Source organism: Pristiophorus japonicus, chromosome 6 (genome assembly GCF_044704955.1).
Source record: "Pristiophorus japonicus isolate sPriJap1 chromosome 6, sPriJap1.hap1, whole genome shotgun sequence".
Lineage (NCBI taxonomy): Eukaryota > Metazoa > Chordata > Chondrichthyes > Pristiophoridae > Pristiophorus > Pristiophorus japonicus.
Genome location: NC_091982.1, coordinates 82421237 through 82448313, shown reverse-complemented (window position 1 = coordinate 82448313; position 27077 = coordinate 82421237). Strand labels below are relative to the sequence as shown.

At 44.8% G+C, this 27077-nt stretch overlaps 1 protein-coding gene across 1 annotated transcript; it reads right to left on the bottom strand.

Annotated features, from left to right (window-relative positions):
- Nucleotides 1-2805: 2805 nt before the first annotated feature.
- rps4x (ribosomal protein S4 X-linked) lies at nucleotides 2806-26366 on the bottom strand. Its single transcript, XM_070883981.1, has 7 exons — nucleotides 25910-26366; nucleotides 14929-15239; nucleotides 13894-14074; nucleotides 13307-13404; nucleotides 8686-8857; nucleotides 4433-4590; nucleotides 2806-2987 (listed from the first exon to the last, which is right to left on the bottom strand). Exons 1-7 carry the CDS (start codon nucleotides 26364-26366, stop codon nucleotides 2886-2888), a joined length of 1479 nt encoding a protein of 492 aa, XP_070740082.1. The 3' UTR covers nucleotides 2806-2885.
- Nucleotides 26367-27077: the final 711 nt, after the last annotated feature.

Below are 27077 nucleotides of genomic sequence, written 5' to 3'. Positions count from 1 at the left end.
CAAGTGAACATTTAACTTTATGCTGGGTTGCGTAAAATTTAGTTATGTTTAAATGTAACCCAATAACATTGCAGATTCTAGTTACTATTTAGATCATTAAATAATACATAAATATAAATTTCAACTACTCTCGCAACTGCCAGTAGGCTGTTCCACTGTTTGCGGCACTGGTCCGGTGTGTGCGTTTCATTGGAGGCCGACGTGACTACATCGGCTATTTCGGACCAATTCCTGCGATATGCATGGGGTGGAGGTTTCCCCTGCCCACCCCGTGTCAGATCCTCCCACCTGGAGCTGACAGCATTTATGAGGGCCTCATTTGCCTCTTCGCTGAAGGGAATGGCCTTTCTCTTTGCACCTCCCTCCATTCTTTAAATTTATCTGTAATTTGGATAAGACTTTCTGACCTGCTTCCTTTTTCCTCTCTCTCTCTCTCTCTCTCCCCCCCCCCCCCCCCCCAGACCAACCCAGAGCTTCTGAGCATGTGTGAAGACCCTTGACCTCTCAAAAGGCAGGAAGGAGCATCAACCTGAAAAAAAATCAACCTGCACATGCGCAGTAATGCGTTGCTAGGGAAGCTTTTTTTTCATTCACTTCCGTTTTCTTTGGGCGATCAGGAGATTGCCGAGAAATGACATCGCCCATTTGACATCGTGGGTTAAGGCCGAGAGAAAAATCGCAACAAAAAAAAAATGGGCCTTGAGCCGGCAATCAGCACGGGCGATAGGTCCCACATTGTTGGAACAAGGTCCATTTTTTTCGGCCTTAGCCTGAAAGTGAAAAGTCTAGTCCCCAGTTTCTCTCAGCTGCCTAAAAAAACTTGATGGTTGCACTAGTCACTGCATCGTCTCTATTTCAGAAATGTTTTTGTGTTGCCATTTTGGGTTTTGAAATATTTGTATGAGTCATTTTCACTACGGAGCACAGAATAGAATGGAATTTTATTCCTTAGCAGAAACATTATTGTAGCAACTAATGGAGTTTTTGCCTTCTTGCCACATTTAATCGTAGCTGATTTACGGAGTGAATTTGAGAAGTGAGGCAGGAATACTCGTTGATTTTGCCTTCTTACCATCCTCATAGGAAACATCTACTCTCCACCTAGGATCACAATAGCCTAGCTTGATGCTTCACTTTCTGTGAATTTGAGAAATTTCATTTACATTAAAAGTGCTTTATCAATATAAATTGTTTTGCAATAATCTAGTGTGACGCTTGTCAAATTTGATTTACAGATGTTGAAAGATTAATTGTCAACTCTTGTGCTTTTGCCATGGAAATGGTATATATAAAAGCTACTCTCATGAAAATATAATTACACACAGCCCTTATTGTACTTCTATGCCTGGTATTTGCCGCTCTGAGGGAGACTGGTTTTATTACAGATAGTTATTTGCACTGTGAAAATGGTCTGATTGGCTCTCCATCACATGACCTGATTGCTGATTGGTCCCCTTGGAGGATAAACTGCACCCAGAAGTTTCTCTGGAATGTGTAATTGGAACCGCCCAGCCCAAGTGCATGCCACCGCCCCCCCCAACCCAAGTTCATGCTCCCCCTGCCCAACCCAAGTCCCTGACCTGACCCCACCCTCATCATAGGCAGTCCCTCAGAATCGAGGAGACTTGCTTCCACTCTTAGCATGAGTCCTTAGGTGGCTGTACAGTCCAATACAAGAACCAGTCTCTGTCACGGGTGGGAAAGGGTGCCACACAATCTTTCCACTGCCTGTGCTTGATTTCGGCATGTTTCTGAGCCATACAAGAGGGTGGGTATTACTAGAGCTCTGTAGACCATGAGCTTGGTGGCAGTTTTGAGGGCCTGGTCTTCAAACACTCTTTTACTCAGGTGGCCGAAGCCTGCACTGGCACACTGGAGGCGGTGTGTTGGATCTCGTTGTCAATGCCTGCTAGTCGATAGGAGACTCCCGAGATAAGGGAAGTGGTCCATGTTGTCCAGGACCGTGCCGTGGATCTTGATGACTGGGGGGCAGTGCTATCTGGCGAGGACAGGCTGGTGGAGGACCTGTCTTACTGATTTCAGGCCATTGCTTTCGTACACCTCAGTAAATACGTCGACTATGTCCTTGAGTTCAAAAGGGCGTTGGAAGAACATGTCTTCCCTGAGTTCCCTCTTCCCCCCCCCCCCATTTTTCACTCTGCCCCCCACCCATGTCTCTCCCTCTCCCCCCAACTCTGCCCATGTGCGTCTCTCTCCCTCCCTCCCCGTGTGTCTATCTGTCCCCCACCGTGTCCCTTTTCCCCCCCCCCATGCCTCTCGCTTTCCACCCCCATCATCTCTACCCCCTCCCTCCCACCCGTGTGTCTCTCTCTCTCTCCCCCCCTCCCACATGCACGAGAAGTGTCTGGGGCAGAGTCCAGACGACGCAGAAAAAAGTGCAAATAGTCAGTCTTTACCTTCCAGGCGCCCCGCCCCCCCCCACCCCCCGTCTCTCTTCCCTCCCCAACTCTCCTCTTCCCCCCCCAACCCCCATCTCTCCTCTCGCACCCCCCTCCACTCTCACCCCCCCCGTCTCTCCTCTCACCCCCCCCCAACCCCCGTCTCTCCTCTCACCCCCCCCAACCCCCGTCTCTCCTCTCACCCCCCACAACCCCCATCATTTTGTAATGGTGCACGAAAACACCATCCCTTTTCATTAAAAAAAACATTCTACACTGTTGCGGCAGTACAGCTTCGATTCTGCAAAGGCGAGTGTCTTAGACTTACTCCCAGGGCAAATAATGACGGTTCATATTTTGTACAAGGACAGCAAAGAAAACTAAACAAAAACTACAAGCAGCAGTGTATATATAAAGAAAGTTTTTTTTAATTTTTCCAAGTCTGCTTGCGGGGTGGTGCTACCACTGTACAGTTCGATCAGATATTTAGCTGCTACTCTGCTTTGCAGCCAGCCTCTTGTCTCTCTCTTCAGCAATGGTGAGGCGGATACCCTTCCCACGAGGCAGGGAAACCCATGGCTTGTTACCCTGGGAACAAAGAAAGTTGGTTAAATTAGCGAAAAAATGTCAATACACAAGACAGCCATGTTTTTTCTATAGCCTTTGGCTCCATCATCAACATGACCCCGATGCTCAGTTAGTTTCCAGGCACCTTTAAGTTTCCACCATTTCCTCTCCTCCCCCCTCCTCGCTTTGCCTGAAAAGCCAGGAGACTCTTGTTACATTGCCACCAGTCAGCCATGGAAACTTATAATGGTGCATTTCACAAAATACAAATCCCTGACAAGTTGCTGCATTGTATTTAAAGGTTTTGATTAATTATACAGAGTAATGCAGAATCCGCAATATATTCTACAATGAATGGGAACAGATTCAAGGCCACTTTGACTTCACAATTAAGTCACTAACTTGCTCAAGTCTACTTGTACAGAATTTCTCAAAAGGGGATAAGCCAGAATGCAGAAAACAACCAAAACATAACTGCCTGAGTGAAATGAAATCGACCAATCGAGCTTTCAAACAGAAAAACTTTCATTTTTATAGAGTGCCTTTTATTCCACAGGACACCCCAAAGCATTGCGCCACCAGGTGAAGTACATTTGAAGTGCAGTCACTGTTGCAATGTAGAGAAACATTGTGCACACGAAGGTTCCACAATGGCAAGAGACCAGTTAATTTGTTTTAGTGGCACTGGCAGAGGTTAAATGTTGGCCATGACACTGGGAGAACCAGAAGCTCCTCTTCGAGTGCCATAGGATCTTTTTCGTTCACCAGAGGGGGAAAACGGGATATCAGTTTAACATCTCATCCTAAAGACAGCACTTTCAACAGTGCAGTACTCCCTCATCATCGGCAGTCCCTCGAAACAAGGATGACTTGCTTCCACGCCAAAAAAGGATGAGTTCACAGATGTTTCAATGAAGGATCTAATATTCCAGATCCTGAACTACATCCTGAAGGGTAGATGCAGCATGTGCACGGATTTTCTTTAACATGGGGTGGTCACTGCACACCAGCCGCCACACGGGCTTGACAGAGCTGGGCCTTGGTCCAATGGCAAGGATTAACCAAGACGACTTGAGACCAGCTCTGCTGCACGGACCTAGTGCACACACATATCGCAGTGTGGGCTGGCCCGTGCTGTCCCTGGGCCCTCGCCTGTTCTGGCCCCGAGCGTAGCTGACACACACCTGAAGCTCCATCACCAGCCACACAAACTTCAGCACTGTAGAGTAGATTCTATACCATTGTACAACAGTAAAATGTCGTAACAATTTTTCAAGTCAGTGTACATACTCGAGAATTAACAGGCTTATAACCATGCTGTAGTTTACTGCAAATACTGGAAATTATCTTTGCCGTACAGTCCTTCAACCCAGAGCTTTTCTGATTAACTAAAGCCTAAACCATCCATGGCCAAATAGGTTAAAAAAACACATTTGCCTTCCAATGGCACCGGGATTCATACTCACCTTTCCAATAACAAAAATGTTGGAAAGCCTGGTAGCAAAGCTATTACCATTGGCATCCTTTACGTGAACAACATCAAAAGAGCCAGGGTGCCTCTCCCGATTGGTGATCACTCCAATACGACCCAAGTTAGCACCTCCTATCACCATGCACAGGTTACCTGCAGTGGCAAAGAAATAAGTGATAACAGATCAAGGGGCTACAAGCATTTAGGAATAAGTCTTTTCAGACAGAATATATCCTATAACATTATTCACTCAGGATTTTTTTTTTAATATAAAAGCAGCCCAGTCATATCACACACAAACAACTTACTACATGCACAGTATAAAGTCTGCGGAAATGAACATTCCCCAAATTCCTGTACCATAAGTAATCAGGAAGGCAAATGGAATGTTGACCTATATTGCAAGGGGGATGGAGTATAAAAGCAGAGAAGTCCTGCTACAGCTGTACAGGGTAGTGGCGAGGCCATACCTACAGTACTGCGAACAGTTTTGGTCTCCGTATTTAAGAAAGGATATACTTGCATTGGAAGCTGCTCAGAGAAGGTTCACTACGTTGATTCCGGAGATGAGGGGGTCGACTTATGAAGCTAGGTTGAGTAGGCTGGGCCTAGGCTCATTGGAGTTCAGAAGAATGAGAGGTGATCTTATCGACAAGGTAGATGCAAAGAGGATACTTCCACTCAGGGGAAACTAAAACTAGGGGGCATAGTCTCAGAATAAGGGACTATCCATTTAAAACTGAGATGAGGAGGAATTTGTAAATCTGTGGAATTCTCTGCCCCAGAGAGCTATGGAGGCTGGGCCATTAAATATATTTAAGGCAGAGGTAACACAGATTTTTGAGCGATAAAGGAATAAAGGGTTATGGGGAGCGGGCAGGGAAGTGGAGCTGAGTCCATGATCAGATCAGCCATGATCTTATTAAATGGTGGAGCAGGCTCGAGGGGCCAAAGGGCCTACGAATGCTCCTATTTTTTAAATTGTTCTTCTAAAAAGCTCCCAGACTACCATCATGTCCCCATTACAAATTTAAGTGGATATTCATTTGCTAATCTTCAGCTAAAGAGAGGAGATATATATGCTCAAGAATGAGATGTGCCCCAGACTAGGAAGAGGGAACAGTGTGTGTGTTCCTAATCTCTATTCAGTGTTCCCATTAGAAAATCCATATCTGGGAGCATCAGGCAAGGACAAGATTCCATTCAGCTGTAATTTTCTTCTCTCTTCCAGTCTCTCACAGAAGTTAAGGCTGTGAAAAAGAGGTACCCACTTAATATGGATCATAAGCTCACCAGACAATTCAAGATTTGTGAGAATTCAAGAAAATAAACCTAGTTAACAGGTGCACCTCAAAAGCAAGCCAGTAACATCCTTAGGCCAGGAACTCCTCTACACACATGTTTTGGTTGCTGCCAAGATATTTGGATGGAGACTGTCTTAATAGGTCATTCACAGATTGAGAATTGATTAAAGAGTAATGTCTGAGGTGAAACTTAGGGCCTTGAGGGGCAGTTACTTGTCACTTCAAGCAACTAGTTCCTGATTGTGGGATCATGTGCCCACCTGCACTTTATTTACCAGTCTGAAACCAACAAGTTAAAAAAATATATATATTTTGGAGTGTGACCCCTTTGCAGGGGGCATTTGTTTAAAGTGCACAACTAAAATAGTTGACACCAACAAGTTAGAGCTACTCGGACAATCATTTGCCAACCATGATGTTCAATAGATTTGTCTAGGGGTTTACATTTGAGCAACTCCCCGATAGTGTTATTCCACCACCCACAGACACGATTACAGGACAGCCCACAATCCAACTAGTTAACAGCAGCGCAGTGACAAAATTATCCCTTCAACCCCTGGATCTCACTACATATACCGAGGCAGTGGGCAGGTAAAGGCACACATAGTGGTCCACTTACTGATGAACCCAAAGAAAAAACTAACATAAACACAAGAATGTTTACATCCTTTGATCATGTGCTGGAAAGGGATGCAGTACAGAATTTTGTAAAACTGGAGAGTGAAGTGGGAAAAAATAAAAATGAGATATCTGACATAACCTCCCTGGGCGATCTTAGCCGGAGACACACAGCAAAGGATGAAAAACTACAAAATTAAATTCTTCAAATTTTATTCTACTCTGTATATCAGCAGTCGTTAACCAGGAAGTTCCCACCGGTGGAGCTGTGGTATTATAGGATGAGAGGTACTTGGATCACAAGGAGGAATGCAGTGGTACCACAAGCAGATAGAAACATGGCAATACCATAATACAGCACCATTTAACACCAATTTGCAGATTTCACAGAATAATGTATTGAATACAATACTAAGAAATGTCAGTAAAAATCTCAAACCCCCAAAGATCAGAATTTGATTTTACTATAAAACATTGAACCCCATTATATTGTTAAACCTGTATCACGTTCCCACAATGAGAAATTTATAGAATAAACCTTCAGGACAAGCGAACGTTTTACTATACAAATAGTAAGCCATTCCAACAATTTTTTTTTGGTCCTTTAATATAATAAAGTACATCAGGAGAAAGCCACCACACAGCAGAAAGCACTGACGACCAAAAGTATGGTAAAAAGATAGGTTTTGAAGAAATGTAGAGGAAGGAAGGGTTTAGGGAAGAGTTCTAGATCACAGAAAATGCAACTGACATTTGTAGAATGTGCATGGGAAAACACAGGGTTGAAGATAAATCCACAGACTCATGGATAATTTTTTGAGTTTGATGCTTTGAAAAAGGAAAACCAATGGAGTGTAATAGAGGAGCAGTGGGACTGGATGCTAAATATGGAGCTTTGGATAAGTTGACGTTTATGAGGAGCAAAACTAGAACATAAGAAATTAAGCCATTTGGCCCCTCAAGCCCACTCAGCCATTCAAAAAGATCATGGCTGATCTGATCTTGGCCTCAACTCCATTTCCCTGCCCGCTCCCCATAACCCTTGACTCCCGTATCATTGAATAATCTGTCTATCTTCACCTTAAATATATTCAATGACTCAGCCTTCACAGCTCCCTGGGGTAGAGAACTCCAGATTCACGACCATCAGAATTAATTCCTCCTCATCTCCATTTTAAAACGGGCAGACCCTTATTCTGAAACTATACCCCGTAGTTACAGTTTCCGCCACGAGTGGAAACATCCTCGCTGCACCTACGCGGTCGAGCCCCCTCATAATCTTATACGTTTCAATAAGAACACTTCTCTTTCTTCTAAATGCCAATGAGTATAGGCCCAACCTGCTCAAGCTTTCTTTATGACAGCCCCTTCATCTCAGGAATCAACCTAGTGAACCTTCTCTGAACTGCCTCCAAAGCAAGTATATCCTTCCTTAAATACAGAGACCAAAACTGTATGTAGTACCCCAGGTGTGGTCTCACCAATCCCCCTTGCAAAAAAAAGCTAACATTCCATTTGCTTTCCTAATTACTTGCTGTACCTGCATGCTAACTTTGTGTTTCATGTACGAGGACTCCCAAATACCTCTACTGCCGCATTTTGTAATCTCTCTCCAGTTATGTAATAATGTTTTTTTATTTTTTCTACTAAAGTGGGCAACGTCACATTTTGCCACTTTATACTCCATCTGCCAATTTTTTTGCCCACTCACTTAGCCTATCTATATCCCTTTGTAGATTTGTTGTGTCCTCCTCACAACTTGCTTTCCCACCTATCTTTGTATCATTAGCAAATGTGACATTACACTCGGTCCCTTCATCTAAGTCATTAATATAGATTGTAAATAGTTGAGGCCCCAACACCGATCTCTGTGGCACCCCACTAATTAGTTTGCCTACTTAAAAATGACCTATTTATCCAGACTCTCTGTTTTCTGTTAGTTAGCCAATCCTCTACAATGCTATTACCCCAACCCAGCAATGAGGCCTTTGGAGTAATTGAACCTGGAGGTGACGGGTCATTCAGCCCAACTGGTCCATGCCAGTGTTTATACTCTACATGAGCTTCCTCCTACCCCACCAGCATAACCATCCAGAAAAAAAAAATCACACGTATCTTAATTTACCAGAAAATTTTGATTTTACTTTAAATAAATCCTAATGAAATTCTCTACCATTGCAGATGCCTGGCTGGACTGTCCTCTCTATTTCTCTCTTTCCCATCAAAGAATCTTCAGTTGAGCTTGTGCCCTGAAGCATTTTGGTTATAAAATGTCTCATAACTCATTAAGGGTATTGTGAATTTGCAGTCGTAAAAAACTAGATACCTGTGTCAAACTTGATGAAGTCTGTGATCTTGCCAGTATCCAGATCAATCTGAACAGTGTCATTAACCTTGATCAGAGGATCCGGGTAGCGAATGGTTCGCGCATCATGTGTAACCAGGTGAGGGATTCCCTTGGTGCCCACTCGGATCTTCCTCACTTTGCAGAGTTTATACTGGAAAACAAAAGAAAATAATTCACTCTTCATGGACACTGTCTAAAGGAAAAACAAACCTTTTAAAACTTTAAATTCTACGACGTAAAAAAAAAAGCCCCTACTTGTGGCATGACTCCCTGGGATGAAAGGGTTATCCTAGGAGGAAATATCGAGTAGATTTTGCCTATACCTGTACTCTCTGGACTTTAGAAGGAGGTATTGAAAGATAGATTCTATGGGGGATTGACAGTGTAGATGCCAAGGGGTCATTTCCCCAGACTGGAGAATCTAGAACTAGGGGGCACAGTGTCAGGGGTCAGCCATTTAAGACTGAGATGAGGAGGAATTTCTTCACCGAGAGCTGTAAATCTTTGGAATTCTTTACCCCAAAGGGCTGTGAATGCTCGAGTATATTCATGGCCTAGACAGACAGATTTTTGGACTCCAGGGGAATCAAGAAGAGATGGGGCAGGAAAATGGAGATCAAAGACCAGGCTCGAAGGGCTGCATAGCCTGCTAATTCTTATGTTGTGTACGGTGCCATGTCACCTCATCTCAGAAAATGTTGCTACTTCCAAACAGGAATGTAACTGAAGTATAAATCAGGAACAAAAATGAGGTTATCACAACCTTATCCTGCAGTACTCCTTCAAAAAGTGTTTTCTTGCAGAAGATATTGGTGTGGGGTGGGTAGTAATGTGATAGCTGCCCCTACAATGAAGAAACACACCTCACCCTTGTTGGACCCAACTCACTCCTGTCTACACAACACTATATAACTACTAGCCCTAACATTGTCATTTAAACAATCCTTCCAATTTAGAAGATGGAACTGACAACACAATGCAGCAGTGTATAGTACCACCTGTGGTTAAGTGGCAAGGGAAAAGCCTGCACCTGCAACTTTCCATAGCAACTGACCGAATTCTGTACTCAGCAGGGCAACATAGAGCAGAAGCCAGATGTTTCTAACCCGTTAGGAAATGTGATTTGGGAGTATTTCTGGGCCACACGAACACCAATTTCTGGTTACAGATTCACAATGACAGAAGCATCAAAGCAATCTGTCCTCCAGAGTATAGATAGGAGGGGGTACAAGGAGTACTTAAAAAAATTAAATGGTACAATCCAGATTCTAAATAGATTCTACTTTTTACATATTTATTCATTACTGACTTCAGTTTATTTAAATTGAGCTTCTTTGTTCAAAAATCAATCACTGGACAATCAAGTTGAAAAATGCATTACATATTGCTGTACTTTTTCCAACATTACAACAATACCATCTGCAGATCCCAGTGGACAGGACCGTAAGTAACTTCAATGCTTATAAAGCCATTTTTAAATCTGTATAATTTCAGCAGCAGCAGCAAGATACAAACGGCATTATTCCGCCATTCACACCCCATCTAGACTAACCTCTAACTTGTATCATTACCATTTCAATTCGGCCCATCATCCCTTTTGTTTCTCTAACCTCGCCTGCTTTCCACCCCAATCACAGACCTCCTTTTTTCTTTCTTCCCCTCTCCCTTTCAGCATTTAAGAATGTGTTCTTTTCGAATATTCGCCAGTTCTGACGAAGGGTCGTTGACCTGAAACATGAACTCTGGTTTTCTCTCCACAGATGCTGCCTGACCCGCTGAGATTTCCAGCATTTTCTGTTTTTATTTCAGATTCCAGCATCCGCAGTATTTTGCTTTTGTACAAACGGCATCTAGTTCTCTTCTCATCAGGAGAAACGGGTCAGTGCTCACCCCTTCACCTAACTGCAGTAAAATGAAATTAGTGAATATCACTCAAGGCTGACGAACTGCATTATTCTGCCAACTTTCACATAAACCCCATGAATAATTAGGGTTGCAACATAGCAAACTTGGGGGGGGCGGCAAGAGAAGAAATGACTGACTCCTCTGATAGAAACATAGAAAATAGGTGCAGGAGTAGGCCATTCGGCCCTTCTAGCCTGCATCGCCATTCAATGAGTTCATGGCTGAACATGCAACTTCAGTACCCCATTCCTGCTTTCTCGCCATACCCCTTGATCCCCCTAGTAGTAAGGACTTCATCTAACTCCTTTTTGAATATATTTACTGAATTGGCCTCAACAACTTTCTGTGGTAGAGAATTCCACAGGTTCACCACTCTCTGGGTGAAGAAGTTTCTCCTCATCTCGGTCCTAAATGGCTTACCCCTTATCCTTAGACTGTGACCCCTGGTTCTGGACTTCCCCAACATTGGGAACATTCTCCCTGCATCTAACCTGTCTGAACCCATCAGAATTTTAAACGTTTCTATGAGCTCCCCACTCATTCTTCTGAACTCCAGTGAATACAAGCCCAGTTGATCCAGTCTTTCTTGATAGGTCAGTCCCGCCATCCCGGGAATCAGTCTGGTGAACCTTCGCTGCACTCCCTCAATAGCAAGAATGTCCTTCCTCAAGTTAGGAGATCAAAACTGTACATAATACTCCAGGTGTGGCCTCAGCGAGGCCCTGTACAACTGTAGCAACACCTTCCTGCCCCTGTATTCAAATCCCCTCGCTATGAAGGCCAACATGCCATTTGCTTTCTTAACCGCCTGCTGTACCTGCATGCCAACCTTCAATGACTGATGTACCATAACACCCAGGTCTCATTGCACCTCCCCTTTTCCTAATCTGTCACCATTCAGATAATAGTCTGTCTCTCTGTTTTTACCACCGAAGTGGATAACCTCACATTTATCCACATTATACTTCATCTGCCATGCATTTGCCCACTCACCTAACCTATCCAAGTCACTCTGCAGCCTCATAGCATCCTCCTCGCAGCTCACACTGCCACCCAACCTAGTGGCATCCGCAAATTTGGAGATACTAATTTAATCCCTCGTCTAAATCATTAATGTACAAAGTAAACAGCTGGGGCCCCAGCACAGAACCTTGCGGTACCTCACTAGTCACTGCCTGCCATTCTGAAAAGTACCCATTTACTCCTACTCTGCTTCCTGTCTGACAACCAGTTCTCAATCCATCTCAACACACTACCCCCAATCCCATGTGCTTTAACTTTGCACATTAATCTCTTGTGTGGGACCTTGTCGAAAGCCTTCTGAAAGTCCAAATATACCACATCAACTGGTTCTCCCTTGTCCACTCTACTGGAAACATCCTCAAAAAATTCCAGAAGATTTGTCAAGCATGATTTCCCTTTCACAAATCCATGCTGACTTGGACCTATCATGTCACCTCTTTCCAAATCCTTAATAATTGATTCCATCATTTTACCCACTACTGAGGTCAGGCTGACCGGTCTATAATTCCCTGTTTTCTCTCTCCCTCTTTTTTTAAAAAGTGGGGTTACATTGGCTACCCTCCACTCGATAGGAACTGATCCAGAGTCAATGGAATGTTGGAAAATGACAGTTAATGCATCCGCTATTTCCAAGGCCACCTCCTTAAGTACTCTGGGATGCAGTCCATCAGGCCCTGGGGATTTATCGGCCTTCAATCCCATCAATTTCCCCAACACAATTTCCCGACTAATAAGGATTTCCCTCAGTTCCTCCTCCTCCTTACTACACACCATGACAGATGTCATGGTGTGGAAAGGGAGGATTGCCTCCCATCTCAACGGTAGTTTCACATTAGAATAAATATGGTCTGTGAAGAGGAAGTGCACAAGGACAGCACAGTGGTTTACAATAGCCACAACTAAACAGGATTGAATGACATTAAAATAAAGCAAAATACTGCAGATGCTGAAAATCAGAAACAAAAACAAAATGCTGGAAGCACTCAGCAGATGCTGCCTGACAGTTAAACTCGAAACAGACAAGCCTTTCAGAATTACTCATCTAGTTCAAGAGCTCTCATCATAAACTTCATTCCAATTACTGCCAAGCCTACACCTTTGATGCAAGCCTCATTACCAGTCAAGACGAATGCTACTAGGTACTCAAGCCTTCAACTTACGCAAGACATTCCAAGGACAGCAGTCCAAGTTAATCATCTGCCAAGTGACATTTGAGTTTGGGCCTCTTCCTGCACACAACCCTAAGTAGCTCGACTGACATCCATGAGTCCAAAGTTCCAGAATCCAAAAAGCTACCAACCAAACAAGTGGTCGTTCATTGTAGGGCTGCAGTAGCTACATCATAGACTCACAGGACCCTGGAAAGCTACATCATACTCACAGAACCCTGGAAAGCTAAGCTACCGCTGGTCGGACAAAGCCTTGTCCCAAGAATTTATCTTCCAATGCACAGCAGGACACAGGCTCATGTCCATTATCCAAGTCACAATCCAATAGTGCAGGCAGATGCCAGATGTTTCCCACAAATAGAGGTGGGGGAAGTGGATTGTTTAAAAAAAGCAGAAATATTCAGGCATCTCTTGGGCACACCTCCCCAAGGGGCCAGCTGAAGCAGAAACAACAGACGTGTCCATCAACTAAGATACACAAGAACTCATTGTGGACCAGTTACCTTGGCTTCCTCGGCAGTAATTCGGTGCACAGCAAAACGGCCCTTGGTGTCATAGATCAGACGAAAGTGTTCACTTGTCTTATCAATGCTGATGACATCTGCAAATAAATAAACACATTGTGCATTAATTTATACATCAAGGCACTAGCCAGTGTGCAGACACACACAAACATCCATCCTTCCAGAATCCAAAAAGCTACCAACCAAACAAGTGGTCGTTCATTGCAGGGCTGTAGTAGTTACATCATCTGGCAGCTTACTAACAGGAGGCAGCACTGTAACCATAGAATTCAGTTCTCCGGGAAAACCCAATAGTAGAAACTCAATGCCTCCCACCCACATTCCATTTACTTCAGAGGTCATTCTCTATCCGTCTGTCTGGTTTGAATGTGGGCAGACTCAACAAGTACCTTTCTAAACATAGTTTGACATCAGGAAATATGCCTATGTTTACCAAGAAACAGCACAGCAATGTTTCCATGTTATTCTACTTAGAAACTGAAATCAATATTTAATGCAAACTATGCAAGTGATATTGAGCTACAACCACCTTTATAGCATTGCAGGTAAGGAAACTCTCCACTTACCCATGAATCCAGCTGGGTAGGTGATGTCTGTGCGGACTTTGCCATCAATTTTGATGAATCTCTGCATACAGATCTTCTTCACCTCATCCCCAGTCAGAGCATACTTCAGGCGATTTCTGAGGAAAATGATGAGGGGAAGGCACTCCCGGAGCTTGTGGGGACCAGTAGATGGACGTGGAGCCTAACAAAGCAAAACAGATTACACCCAGCACATGATGTACCAACAGAATTCCTAACTACTCATATGGACAGTATATTCCCTTATCAAAAAATGTTTGTTTAGAATTCCCAGTAACATTACTTTTACCAACATTATCTAGTTCAGTTTTACTTAGCCACTATTTTTACTTTATGTCTCATCTTCCTTCCTTCTCTGTCCAAGAGCCAGAGAAGCAGGAACTATTAAACTTGTTTAATATTTCTATCAATGTGCAGCCCATTTGGAAAGGGCCAAACTAGATCGTCACTCTGGGCACTCACAGTAAACCCCCAAAACTTAGCAGGCAGAGAACAGATGACAAACTACGACACAGCCGTTAAAAATTTCACTTGCATGTAAAGTAAATCCCATTTTCTGACGCTCACCAGCCTCAGGGCAGATGGGGCACTCAATCACAAAAGAATCCTCAAATTTCAAATGTACATTATTTATATATAAAGATACCACACAATTCAATGGGGTAAAAAAAATAGTCCTTGCACCTCATCACGTGCTACCGGTAAACGAAGCGTACGTTAGAATGTTAATGTAGGTTGCTTCAAACTGGAATGGGAAAGTTAACCTTACCTGTTAACCAACACAACAGTTCCTTAGACATAGAATATACTGGAACACCGATTACCTGATTGCAAGGCAGCTTACTGGGCTGTCAGTGTAGTTAGGTATACAGAATTCAGCATGCATTTAAGATATAAAGTGTTCACAACTGTATTAAAATAAAATGGGTAATCCAAGGGCTACAAAACCCCACTACATCTAAATTGATCTGTACTATCAAATATCAATATTGCATTCGATGGTGGGGAGATACTCACAAATACCCCCGTCAGTTTGTCCAGCATCCAGTGCCGGGGAGCCGCCAGGCGCTTCAGGTGCTTCTTTGGACCTCGGGCCTGTGTAAATAGAAAAAGCGGTTTAGTCTGTGGCCGGACCTGGAAGTCTCCTGTGTCCAGAAACTTGACCCGAGATTCACTCTTCCATCCCGGGCCCACGCCAGCAGCGACAACCTCCCCCTGCTCCCTTCCCTGAGCCGAGCCGGATTCGCTCGGGGGAGGGGGAAGATAAAACCCCGGGAACGCAAGGGCGAGTGCCGGGGTGAAGCTGAAACTCCAGCCCCCTGATGGCCCTACAGGTTAACTAACGAAAGTTCGAGTAACTTCACCCAACACTTAAAATCAGCGCCAACACGACACCGTCGGATTATGGTGGGGTGAAGTTAAAGCGCAGCCGCCCCAGCGCCGAGTGAGGAGGCCAAACAGCGCACTCTGGCCCCGGACAGCAATGGCTGCCCGCTTGCCGGAACACTCGCTCGGCGCCTCGCTTCTCGCTCAAATATCCAAAAATCTTCAGTCCGCTTCGCACAAATTCGACTCGAGCTCGATCCCCCGGCCGTTTGTAAACCGATTGCGATGATATTGATTTGCTTTCTTCGATCTCTAAAGTGGATGTTGTCGGATTTCCCCGCGCACCGCTCGGCCTCAACCCCTCACCATTTCTGTATCTGCAGGAAAAGGACCACTTCCCACAATGCGGCGCGCAAGGAGGCGCCGCCGCTGCAGGTCAGAGGTCACGCCACAGCGCCCCCTCGTCCGCCCTGGGCAGCTACAAGTGAGGAACTCGTTAGACAGCGAGGATCACTGTGGTCCCCACATAAGTAGCAACTGTTTTCTTTGAACAATTCTAGGATTTTCATTTACACTACCTTAGATTAGGATTGCCATTCCTTCAGGAATTAAAGATTAATTTGGACACTGCTGTGAACAGCCAGAGAGAAAAGTTATAGGGGCATTTTAAAAATGGTGTATTTTTTCTTTCATTTATTACTTTTAAAAAAATATTGGAGATTGTCAGGGGAGGGGGGGTTGGTTTAATGTGTACGGAGGTCATATGATGAAATCTCCAGGAGTAGAATCATGGAATGGTGACAGCACAAAAGGAGGCCATTCGGCTTGCCGAGCCCATGCCGGCTCTCTACGAGAGCACTTCAGCTAGTCCCCTCCCCACACTTTTTTCCTTCAGGTACTTATCCAATTCCCTTTTGAAAGCCACGATTGAGTCTGTCTCCACCACCCTTTCAAGCAGTGCATTCCAGATCCTAACCACTCGCTGCACAATCATTTTTTCCTTATGTTGCCTTTGGTTCTTTTGCCAATCACCTTAAATCTGTGTCCTCTGGTTCTCGTCCCTTCCACCAATGGGAACAGTTTCTATTTAAACCCCTCATGATTTTGAATACCTCTATCAAATCACCTCTCAACCTTCTCTGCGCTAAGGAGTACAACTATTTTAAGTTGCACCTGTAAATCAAGTGCTCCCTGGTTAAAGTGGGGGGGAGCACTAAAACCAACAAACTTAAACAAATTAAACTTTAGACATTACGTGGTTCAAATTAAAATTTGATTGCCGGGGGTGATGATGCACTCCAGTCCCTCCGGTGCCCACCTCTTGCAGAAGGCCGCGAGCGTACCAGTGGACACCACGTGCTCCATCTCCATGGACACCCTGGCTTGGATGTGACCGCGGAAGAGAGGCAGGCAGTCGTGCTGAACAACCCCCGTGAAGGAGTGCAACCCCAGATAGTCTGTCCATGCAACTAAAGTCCCTCATCCCTGGAATCATTCTTGTAAATCTTTTCTGCATTCTCTCGAAGGTCTTCACATCCATCCTAAATACGGTGTACTGAATTGGACAAAATACTCCGGTTGAGGCCAAACCTGTGTTTTATAAAGGTTCATTATATTTCTTCTATTTATGAAGCCCAGTATCCTGTATGCATTTTTAACTATTTTCTCAACCTGCCCTGCCACCTTCAATGATTTGTGCACACATACCCTCAGGTCTCTCTGTTCATGCACCCCCTTTATGATTGTACCCTTTAGTTTATATTACCATGATTTTATGATAAGTTCAACCAGAATTGGCAACCCTACTTTATGGATGCATTAATTTGCAACACCTAAAGCTCTGATTGGGCCCCCTTGATGACAAGTCCTGATTGTTGATTGGTCCCCTTGGGGGATAAGACACACCCAGCAGTTTCTCTTTGCAAAGTGTAATTCGAGCTATTCCGATTCCAGGCAGAATAGCGATCACTTGGAACAGACAGGGCTCACTCTCACGGGTTAAGACCTTCTCCCACCCCCCCAAAGAAGTTCCTGCCCCCAATGCCCAAGTTCCTGATCTGACACAAAGAGCGGTGAGTATATGGGATAGCTTATCCATGGAGGTTGTGTGAATGGTCAATGTTATAAATGTTGAGAAAGTGATGGATATATATATTTTTGTCAGTCAAGGCTATTGAAGGGCTTGAAACATGAAATGGAGTAGCACATATATGATCTTTGGCTCTATCCTAAAGGGCAGAAATTGTCTTTTACAGTCCTGTATAATCTTTGGGAGGGTGGATTAATTAAGTACATTAGTGGTGAATCATGAGTAACTGTAGTCTTCTGGATTATCTCAAGAAGTCTGGAAGAAATTCTCTAGAACTTTTCCTGAAATTTGCCTCTTCTTCCTGCACGCCCATCGCCGAAAGAGTTAGCACTATTAGTAATTGTGGAGGGTGGTGCAAAATGCTGTCACAGATAGGTTAAACAATGGGAACCTTTTGGTAATTTCTTGCCCCTTCTGTATGCTTCTATATACTATTTCCAGGTCTTAATTTGACTGTTTAGAATTTACCTTTCCTATATCTCTATAAGGTTACCTTATTGCCTCTGATCAATTCTGAGAAGTTAAATTTTCTCCATGCTTTCCTCATAACTAACTTTTCTGATACTGGTGATCTGACTTGCAGCTATTCACTGCACCACTTTCACAGCTTGAATGTCACTCTTGTGTCCTGGTGACTAGAACTGGATACAATAATCAAGATATAGTCTGATCAGACCACCAGTTTAAGCATGTTTCTCTCTGACTTGTACTCCTACTGTAGTTTAGCCATTTTAGAGTAAGTCTTAGGTATGGATAAAAAAATGACTGAAGGATAGAAGCCTTCACTAAAATAGGAGAGGAATTTTAGATGAATGCATTAAGCATTTGTACACTAGAGTGCCATGTTGTAATTTCAAAGAATGCTTTCGAGTTGTAAGTGCTGTTATAACTGTTAGAAGCAGCGCATATAGGGCTAGAACCCCTACTTTTGGGCTTATCGCCCAAAAATGGGTGTTATTTCCAACGTCGGCGGGTTTTCAGATCGCCGGCTTCTTGCCCATTCTCAAAACACCAAGTTTACATTTTTGAAAATGGGCATTACTATGAGTGATATCAAATGGGTGGTAGCGTTAAATTTGACTGACCTTCTGCCATAAAGTGTCGCCGTCCTTAGCAACGGCATGGCAACGCTCAATTCCCGCGATTCAGGAGGTCAAGGGTCATCATGACATGCGCAGAAGAGGAATCAGAGAGAGAGGGAGCTCAGAGGCACTGAAAGCGTGTGTGGCTGTGGTGTGTGCTTGCCTGGCTGTTGTGGGAGGCACGACGGAGATTCACCAGCAGCAAAAAGCCCACTAAGCACCAAGAACATAGTTGGCACCAAGTTTTTGTCCAACAAATAACATAAAATGTAAAGGATGGAGGAAACCCTGGAGCTGGTAGCCAGGAACACTGGTGGCAGAGGCCTCCCAATGGTCCCGGATCGCCGCAATGCACCCCTTGGTGATGCACCCCCCCATTGCCAACCACACATGAGAACCAGCAGCAACATCTTGCTTATGGCTCAGAGCATGTTCCCACCTCGGGACTGTCCTCTCCCGTATCCGTCCAAGCAGCGCTTTGGCCGTCACCTCCCCCCCCCCCCCCCCCCCCCCAATGAAGCATTGCCTGAGGAGCCACCTCGGCCAGGCGGCTTGGAGTCAGGAGGGGAAGGGGAAGAGGTAGAGGTGGGGAGGAGAAGAGGGTAGGGGGGGCAGTGAATGGTTGGTTTGTTTAGAAATACTGATGAATACTAATGTTCGAATGTTTTTTATTTTATAAAGCCTTGCAGCTCATTGGCTTCGATAGCTGCACCATTACACGTTGGTGATTCCTTAACAGCAAAGGGTATACTTAACTTCAATCAACATAAACTTTCACTGTCACCAAGGTGATGGCCTCCATTGATGTATGACCTGCACACCCAGCAGTGTGTCAGCCTTGTAAATAACACCAACGTTCTTTCCGGCAAAGCAATCATTGATGAACTCCTGATGTAAGGCTCTTGCAGCTATCATGCCACCATGGGCCCTTTCATGTGGTCTACAGGGGGGCGGGGGCATAGCTTCAGTATCAGCCTGATTGTCTGGGCCGATGTCAGCGTCCGCCTCCTCGTCCTCTTCCTCTCTCTGGTGAGGTGGACTGTCAGACTCATCAGGCAATTCTTGTCCCCTCCTGAGAGCCAAGTTGTGTAGCATGGAGCACACCACCACGAATTGAGCTATCTGCTCAGGGTGGTATTGGAGCTCGCCTCCTGAGTGATCCAGGCATCTGAAGCGCTGCTTCAGCACTCCAGTGGTTTTCTCCATGATATTGCAAGTTGCTCTGTGGCTCTCGTTGTATTGCCTCTCGGCCTCGGTGTGGGTATCACGCAGGGGGGTCATCAGACAGGTGGTGAGGGCATATCCTTTGTCCCTAAGCATCCAGCATTGACCTTGTAGCTCATTGTTAAACAAGTCAGATCCAGTGCCCTCACACAGGATGGGCGCATCATGGATGCTGCCCGGAAATTGAGCATTCACTGCCAGTATAATTTGCTGGTGGTCGACAACCAGCTGGACATTCAGGGAGTGGAATCCCTTGCGGTTCCTGAAAACCTCTGCATCCTGAAAAGGTGCTCGCATCACGATGTGAGTACAGTCTATTGCTCCCTGCACCTTGGGGAAGTTAGCAAGTCTGGAGAAACCTAGAGCCCTCTCACTCTGTGCCTCCTTGGTCATAGTGAAGCTGATCAAGTCCCTCCTGCATGCATACAGGGCTTCAGGGACCTGTCAAATGCAGCGATGTGTGGCATGCTGAGAAAGTCCGCAAATGTCGCCAGCTGTGGCCTGAAAAGAACCCGAGGCATAGAACGACAGCGCCGCGGTGACTTTGACCTCGAAGGACAGTGCAGTTCTGATGGTGCTGGCAGGCTGCAGGTCTACCCTTATCAACTGGCGTACCTCAGTTAGAACCTCTTTGTGGAAGTGCAGGCTCTGAAGGCAGGTGGTGTCGGGCAAGTCAAGGTAAGAATGTTTCTCCTTGTACTTGCGGGGGTTGTAATGTCTGGTCCTCCTCATCTGTCTGTCACTTCATTCATTGGGCACATAATGCAGTGCAGCATTCCTTCAGCGATGTCAACTCTGCTGCATGTATTTGGTCACCGAGAGGGTGAGAAAGGACAGGCCCCATTGCAGTAGCTCTCTGTTTTCCACCGATTGCACACAAACAAGGAGTGTCCCGACGAGCACACCTCTTCAATTCCAATCGGTCACAGTGTGGTCAAGATGTTTTTACAGATGTTCACATCAACTCCAACCACCTGCAGGGTACATCCGAACTCCATCGAGGTTGAAACACAGCAGCCTTTTAAAGGACGCAACATGTGATCTACAACATGGCGTCCATAATGCTGTGATTCACCCCGGTTAGTTCCACTTTTTGTGGGTGTTTTTTTGAGCGAGCGATATTGTGTTTGAGCAGCATGGAGGCTCTGACCTTTGAGGGAACACCAGCGGCAGGTCGGGGCCATAAAAGAAGTGGCATGTGGAGGTGTACCACTTCAAGGTACAGTGCGAGCTGGTGCAGGAGGGCGATGGCTGTGAAGAGTGACATCATCAAGATCCAGATCGGTGCTTGGAGCATGGGCAGATACAGCAGGAGCAACGAGAGGGTGAAGGAGCGGCGAGAGACTGTAGAGGGACGTGATCGGGGCCCAGGGGAGTCGCGAGTTCACACTAGGTCTGCTGCGCAGCACAGCTGGTCTCCAGGCGTCTTGGGTAATCCTTGCCACTGGACCAAGACCTAGCTCTGTCAAGCCCGTGTGGGGGCTGGTGTGCAACGGCCACCCCACGTTAAAAAAATTCATGCACAGGCATCTTCCACCCTTCAGGATGTAGTTCAGGTCCTTCATTGAAACACCTGTGAACTTGTCCTTTTTTTGGCGTGGAAGCAAGTCATCCTCGTTTCGAAGGACCGCCGATGATGATGATTATGGGCGATATGTGTGTAAGGTGGTGAAATTGACGATGGGCGATCTCCATGGTCGCTAGTTTGGGTAAAAATGCCCTTTTACGACAAAACAGTCCGTCGGGCGGCATTATTGAATCTCGGCGTTATTTCCGTGTGGAAAGTAACGCTGGACGATATTATGGCGTTGAATTCACCCATCCTGCTGATTCCGCCCAAAAAAAGTGGGCGGGCGGGAATATTTTTTCTCACCGTTCAGTCCATTGGGAAAGTAACGCTCGACGATAGGCCTCCTAAAAAATGCCCGTCCGTTTCCATTTTGTGCCAGAATGGGCGATTTATATGGGCATTATATGTCATTTCAGCAGTAAAGTGGCCGTTAAGCAGGCAAAAAAAGTGGAAGTTCTAGCCCATAGAGTTTTCTCAATCTATTTCTTTTTAATGTATCCTCTTTCGTTTCTTGGGTCTTTCCAAGCCAATCCGCAGCAGAGCAAGCAGCCTACTCCCAATCTACGATGTACATCACTTTTGAGTTAGAATATGGGAGATGTACAAGTGTGACTCACCCTCCACTGTTCTCTGTGGACAACATCCAATAAGTTTGATAATATGCAGGATGAGGCTTCATGGATATCAACCATCACCCTACCATTCTAGGGCAGAATGTTTTGGAATGCCAATATGTTGTGCAAATGTTTTGTAAATCTTTTCCATATGAATTATCATTTTAGAAGTATTGAGCCACTTGAATTGTCATAAAAGTGCTAATTGAAGTTACATATTAACAGTGAGAAAAGTCTGACTAATGCACATCAAAGCACTTACCAGCTAAGTGAGACAAAGATGAGGTGGTAAAGAGCCAAGACAGAGATGGAGAAGAAGACAAAGAACACGACACAGATAAGGATGATGAGAGTGAGGGGGGGAAAAAAGAAAGATGGATTAAAAGATAAAATACAGAGATGTAAAGAAAGAGAAATAGCAGATTGAAAGATAGAAAGCAAAAGAAAGACTTGGATTTATATACCGCCTTTCACAACCGCCGGACATCTCAAAGTGCTTTACAACCAATGAAGTACTTTTGGAGTGTGGTCACTGTTGTAATGTAGGAAATGCGGCAGCCAATTTGCACACAAGCAGGCTCCCATAAACAGCAATGTGATAAGCAGATAATCAGTTTTTTTTGTTATGTTGATTGAGGGATAAATATTTGCCAGGACACCAGGAATAACTCCCATGCTCTTCTTCAAAATAGTGCAATGGGGTCCACTTGAGAGAACAGACAGGGTCTCGGTTTAACGTCTCATCCAAAAGGTGGCACCTCTAACAATGCAGCGCTCCCTCAGCACTGCACTGGAGTGTCAGCCTAGATTTTTTTTTTAGACTGAGAACTATTCATTTTTTGTATCTTTTCTCACAGAACTACACATACCTCACAACAAAATATTTATGTTCCAAATGTCAGAATCATGAACTATTGTCTTGAAAAACTCACAATATATAGTTAACTTTGAAATGAGATGTCTTGCACTCTTCACTTCTATATGACAAAATGACAATATGTTTATTAAGTAACAGTGCTGGTAAAATAATTTTGGTGCATTTTAAACAGTTCTACAACATGCCACCTAGAATAAGACAAAAGTGCCACAGTTTTAGGTCATCTATTTTTTTAGCATGTGCATTTATCAACGGTTCACCAGCAAATGACCTTAAAAAAAAAAGGTATAAATTTACAGTGCTATATTGTATATAATGTTTAACCTTTGATATGGCCATTACAAATGCATTTTGTGTTGCAAATAAATCCTTAAGAATTTGCAGAATTTTCTCCAACAAACTTCTGGAAATGTTTCAAAACTGTGATGTTGGACAGTAAGAACACAATTCTTGCATTGTTCTCACTTTATCCCTACTTTTAAGTACCTGCAGAATAGCAAAGGCAGAGAAGGGGTGGGAGTTGTGTCTGCAGCCACTCAAAACCCAAACTAGTGTGAACATTGCACAATCAAAAACTGGGGAGTTTTTATCTTTCTGTTCATGAGGAACTGCCCTTAAGCCTTGGGGGAGAGAAGAGCAGAATGTTATTTCCATCACAATAATATCATGCTCAATTAACTCAATGACACTTTGATGAATTGACTCAACACATCTGTGTGTTTGCTGAATATTTCTAGAGAACTATTCCCCATTAAATGTATTGTTTGAACTTAATCAGTTGTAAGAATTATAAGGTATTTTACATTTCCTGCACCCATCTGTCCACCAGTGAATTAACACTGAATTTATTCTATTTCTCAGCTTCATTGCTCAAATAATTTTATATGATTAAATTCTTTTCACCCTCACTTTCCCATCCACCCTGACAATTATATTTTGTTTTGATTTTTCTCTTTATTGAGTTCACCTGATGCCAATCCCAACACCATATCCCAATCCTGACATTCAGTGTTTTCCTCTCTTCCGCTCTTACATCCGGTCCAGGGTGTCCTTGGAGATGGAGCACGCGGTGTCCACCGGTACGCTCGCGGCCTTCCGCGAGAGGTGGGCACCGGAGGGACTGGAGTGCATCATCACGCCCGGCAACCAAATTTTAATTTGATTTTACGTTTTAAAGTTTAATTTGTTTTAATTGCCGGTGCTTTTAGTGTCCCCCTCCCCTTTTATAGGGGGCACTGGGAAAATTTGATTTTAGCGCCCCAAAAAAAAAAACCAAAAAAATAATTTTAAAAAAAAAGGGGCCTTGTAAATGTCTGGTGTGTCACCCAGGTCGGGTGGCACAGTTTAATGTTTATGTTTTGCAGGTGAACTCCAAAAGAGTTTCCAGAACAAGAGTGCTGGCAAGCAACCTGCTCCTGGCCCTTTGCCAATGCTGCTCTATGACCAGTTCCAGTGAGGGGGTGCAGGAATGACATGTGCAGCCTGAATGACTTTGCCTCTCCTCTCTCTGAAAGAAAGCATCTAACCCTCCGATGATAACCGACTGAGTGATAGAACTTGCTGTGTGTAGAATTGCAGTGCAAATCCATGCCGTACTTTTCCATTGCTTTGTTTATTGTACTACCTTGTGAAATGTTAACGTCTAACATATTTTCCAAAATGGCATGTTTTCTCCCATTGGGACTTTGTGTATCACGCAATACTGAGGGAAGGGAAAAAGAGCCAGTTGACTTCTTCTCAGGATTCTACCAATATCATTCTGAAACTGGCCACCAGGAGGCACACAAGAGTTGCCCACAGTGAGTGACAGGCACTCAGATTTCCCTTCCCTCATTTGGGAGAAGTGTCACTTTGTGCCTCCTTTTACAAACATGTCTAAGATCAAGAACCGAGCATGTGGAGGACTATCAGTACCGCCATGTGTCATGTCATTCTACAGAACAATATGCTGGAGTTTATGCCGACATCTGTGATATAATATAGTATAATCAGCTATGTAAACACTGTAATGCTGAAGTGTATTGAACCACTTCGGCCATAGGTATGGGATCCTAACCAGACCAGTGGCTTAAGGAGAATGCTGAAAGATAGATTGAATGCCCAATACTGTATGGCCTCTGCTTTCACCCCGAACAGCCAGTTTGATAGTTTTCTATTTTATTTTCTTTTGTGTTTCTTTAACCAGTTTCTGCAGAGCTGACAAAGTGAGGAGGGGCAAGAGGGTGAACCAGACTTGGGGAGAGTGGGAACAGTGGTAACGACCGTTTTCTCCCTGATGCCAGGACACAAGTCAAAAGGAACTTCATCAGTTTATGTTTGTGTTCAAATTAAATGAACCATGTGGCACAGAGCATTGATGTATGGCAGAGTGGATCGGTGCAACTGTCCTATGCCATTGTCCCTCCCAGTCCTGGCAAATTAAATACAGCAACTTCAGAAGTCCAACAAAACAATCTGGCATTTTCCATGTTTGTCCACAAGAGGTCCAACGTGCCCTCCTGCAAAGCTAACAGTCCCAAATCTACCACCGTGAAGCACAGGAGAGTGGGACGTGGCTGGTGTAGCTGTAAGGGAACGTCTTATAAGAAATAGGAGCAGCAGTAGGCCTTTTGGCCCCTCGAGCTCGGCCATTCAATAAAACCATGGCTGATCTGATTATGGAAGCTCTACTTTCCTGCCAGCTCCCCATAATTTATCCCTTTACTCCCTTATCGCTCAAAAATCTGTCTATCTCCGCCTTAAATATATTCAGTCTTGAGGACCTGATTAAACTCCTCCAGGTCTTAGCTGAAAGGAAAGAGCAAGAACGACGAACAGACATCAACTTTGTTAAGGCACACCAAACAAGATCATTGATCCTCCGCTCTTGTGTTTCTTATACATGAGTATTTGAAAGTGCCATCTCAGCTTGCGCTGACAGATCTCACCAATGTGCCGCGGCAGTGCTATAAAAGCTCCTTCGACTCGGCTTCGAGGCCAGTGTGCAAGCCTTTCATTGAAAGATGACAATCACGTTGAATAAAGACGCAAGACTTCGCAACAAAAAAAGCCAGTCCACTATCTGAGCATATTAGTACAGTTTGTAAATAAGGAACCAGCTGCAATCATTCTCGGCTCAGTTCAGATCTGTTTTGATGAGTTGGGATCAGAGCAGTTCACACAGGGCTTCCGTCCGACCAGGCTCGCTCGCTCGCTGTCAGCAGGTGACCGCATTGCTGGGAGCCACGTCTGAGGTGAAATCAAACTCGTTGTGTCCCAGCCAGAGTTCAGGCAGCTCGTCCACTCGGTCCAAGCCCAACTCCAGTACCAGGGTCATGAGCACGTCCTCATCGATGAGGTCGGTGTCAATGATGCCCGGTGCGTGTGGGGCCGGGACCGCTTGGTCTGTGGCCTGAGGAGCAGCCGGTGCCTGGCTGTCCCCGGAGGCTGGAGCAGGGTGCAGAGCCGAGCTGTGGTACTGGCTGTTGAGCTTTTGCAGCTGGAAGCTGGCCAGCAGCTGCGGGCTGTGCAGGCTGAAGTGCTGCTGCTGGACCCCGCACGAAGGGGCGATCAGCCCCGAGTTAAACTGTCCACTGCTGCCGCTGGGAGCCCTGCTCCGAGCCACCGAGCCTCCACGGTGCAGCATGGTGGCCGCTTCACGTTCCTTCAGTCCGGGGTACACCAGAGAACTCATGAACCCTCCAGAAATCAGCCAGAGATCTGAGGGGAACAAAAAAAAACTCGAAATCAGCAGCACCGCCAGGGGGCGAACCTCAAACACAAACATTGCACCTTCAGTAAAGAGCAGACACCATAAACTTGTTCATTCTGTGACTTTTTACATTTATATTTGTTAAACGGTTTACTGTTCTAGTCACAGTGACACTATGTCAGTATTCAGAATTGGGATCAGAGTGTTTCACACCCTTACCACTGTTCTACACATTAGCTCCATAAAGTGCATCTTAAAGGTCGATTTCTCATTGACAAATAACGATCATGTTGTAAAGCAAAAAGCAAAATAGTCGATGTTGGCTCAGTTATGAGTAGCGAGGCGTTTGAGATCATATTCAGTCTTTGCGATCTTATCATCGGGATCAGTTCGGTTTCACTGTTGGCTCCATGTGAGGGTCTGGGGTTGTTAGACATTTTGAAAGATGTATTTCATGTGAAACTGACCTCACTAGTCTCTGCGGGCTGAAGATGATTCAGAACACCGTCACTGAAACTAGAATTCAAGTAGAACTAGTGTAAACAACCGTAACTAATTTAACTATGGAACATTGAAAAGAGTTAACCCCCTCATTCATAAGAAACGTGTAGGATCAGAAAAGGTCGCTGGCCCTCATCCCTCTAGCCCCACAGCTCTTCAATTTTACCAACCGACTGCACGTTGATAGCCTCT